The sequence below is a fragment of the Bidens hawaiensis genome, unplaced genomic scaffold (genome assembly GCF_021521415.1).
Source record: "Bidens hawaiensis isolate Kalapana, Puna unplaced genomic scaffold, B.hawaiensis_p1.1 tig00008460_1, whole genome shotgun sequence".
Classification (NCBI taxonomy): domain Eukaryota; kingdom Viridiplantae; phylum Streptophyta; class Magnoliopsida; order Asterales; family Asteraceae; genus Bidens; species Bidens hawaiensis.
Window position 1 is genome coordinate 128,991 of NW_027491601.1, and position 2,451 is coordinate 131,441.

The 2,451-nt window shown below is 35.0% G+C and overlaps 1 protein-coding gene across 1 annotated transcript; it reads left to right on the forward strand.

Annotated features, from left to right (window-relative positions):
- Nucleotides 1-475: 475 nt before the first annotated feature.
- Nucleotides 476-1,554, forward strand: LOC143529071 (transcription factor CYCLOIDEA-like). Its single transcript, XM_077024946.1, has 2 exons — nucleotides 476-1,147; nucleotides 1,405-1,554. Exons 1-2 carry the CDS (start codon nucleotides 476-478, stop codon nucleotides 1,552-1,554), a joined length of 822 nt encoding a protein of 273 aa, XP_076881061.1.
- The last annotated feature ends 897 nt before the right edge of the window (nucleotides 1,555-2,451 follow it).

The window sequence follows — 2,451 nt, forward strand, 5'->3', positions numbered from 1 at the left end:
TGTGAGAATATTCTTCCTAAGTTTAAAGATTTTCGCATTCATCTAACTCTCGTAGACCCTAGGATAAAATTAAAGAGGATGGTGCCATAGAGGTTTTGGTTGAAGGTGGTATGGGTTGACATTGACATAAGGGCATTTACTCACTGCCCAATATAGATATTGATTAAGTCGATCAGCAAGTGAAGCTCAAATCTTCTTGTATGTCTTTATCGTCAGAGAAGGTTATTTTTTCACTGTTTAACAACGTACGGAATGAGACAATTATAAAATACATATTTTATTTCTACAATGACCTATGATACCATAGTGCATGCATGGTCCATTTTTACATTTTTGGGATGTACAAAGTTTATACCAATATATTCCATAAAAGGGAATTCAGATGCATTCTTCATATTCAAACTTTCTTTACATGAATTAATAAACCTAGCTATATATTGCCAATCATTCTTTTTTTTTTCCCGTAAAATATACCATGTTTTCTGCAAACATTTTTCAACAACTTCCTTCATCCACCCATGCATTTTCTCCTTCTAGCTATTCCTTTGAGCTCGAAAACGATGGTATTATTCACTTGAACCATCACCACCATAATAATATTAGCAACCAGTTTGTCAATGGAGATTGTTTTTTTCAGGAAAACAACGCTCCTCTTGGTCAAGGATTAGGGTTACAAAGTTCGAACGATGACCAGAGTGGACTCCTAGAGTCAGTAATTTATCCGTATGTTAACAAAGCCACAAACACGAAGAAATATAGCCGTAGAAAGATCGAGACCGCTCAAGGACCTAGAGATGGGAGGGTGAGAATGTCGATGGATGTTGCGATAAAGTTCTTTTGTCTTCAAGATTTGCTAGGTTTTGACAAAGCAAGCAAAACCCTAGATTGGCTCTTTACCAAGTCCGGTGCCGCAATCAAGGAGTTGCTTCAAGAAATCAAACACTGCTCGTCTCTTGGTGACGATTGTCAAGTGTTTGAAGAGATTCTCATGACAAGATCATCAGATGAAGAAAGACAAAACAAGAAACAAAAACACAAGTCTGTCAAAATGTTAAGGGCAGAGGCTAGAGAAAGAGCTAGGGAACGTACAAAAGAAAGATTGCTAGCTAAAAAAAATGACTCGAACAAAGTTATAATCTACCCTTTGGTAAGTCAAAACCTAGACACACTACCATCAAGCTTTTGTGGTTACAATGGACTTGGGAGTACTAGTGATCAGTCATCTACCGTGCCATTCCATTTGAGCTCCCAAATCAACTACACAAGTTTTCTAAACTTGCATTAGTTTACAAGCAAAAGGTACGTGTATTATAATTACTTTAATTAAATTAAATAGCTGTTCAAATGCATGCAGACCTACAGGTATCAATTGTTCACAGTGATTGTATTTGTTTTGGGTAACAGAATGTACGTAGAGTGAGAGAATCATTAGGTGGTTCTGTTCATCATCCTGCAGCAACCGGAGACTGTGATTTTCACAAAGAAGAATATTGTTCTGATCATCATCCTGCAGCAACCGGAGACTGTGATTTTCACAAAGTTTCACAAAGATGAATATTTTATGGGAGTTAAAATATATATGTAAGCCTATAATATATATGGTGTGAAAATATATTAACCAACTTTCTTGTACGTTTGTAATGGTTTAAGAAGTGGTTATTTAGATCATGTGTTAGTCAAAAGCATTTTACGTCATGTGTCGTGTTGTCAGAGTTTTGTTTTTCTGAAAAAGGAGGGTGTAGTTATAATTCTTCACCTTTGGGCATTTTGTGTTATGTGACGTCCGGTTACTTTTATAGTTTTTTTTTATTTTTTTAAATAATAATTCATTACTTAAATAAATATTAAATTAAAAAAACTACATTAAAAAATACATTAAATTTAAAAATAAAATTACAATAATAATAATAAAAAGACTAAATGTTTTATTTTTCAAAAATTTTATTATGCCGAAGTGCTTTTATAGATTGGACTCTTAGGTGTGTTCGAATAGCTCGTTTGTTAAAACCACGATTTCGTTGTCCAGTTCCTTCCTTTTAAATTTTTGGACGAAGTCCAAATTTACTTGAAGACATTAAGTTCTACTTTGGTTAGGCCTAAAAATCTCGGTATTAGCGGGGCTATCGGCACACCACTTAGGGTGAAACTTCAATCGATTCCAACAGTTCATGTAATGGAGGTCCACGACCCCTGTTAAAACTCTACCAACACCCTTTCAATGATCTCCGCGTCAGCGACACTGCTACCCCACGTTTCAACCATCTGATCGAGAGTAAATCGTATGGAAAACATGCATTTGGAGTTTATATCGGTCCATTTCGACATTACATAATGTTTTTCCCGACGCGGGTCCCCGACTATTTAATGGAACAAATCTTTAATTTAGTTCAAAATACGTTCATTTCTTGATAGTTCGCTAAAAAAATAAAAATATCACAAGTTTAATGTCTA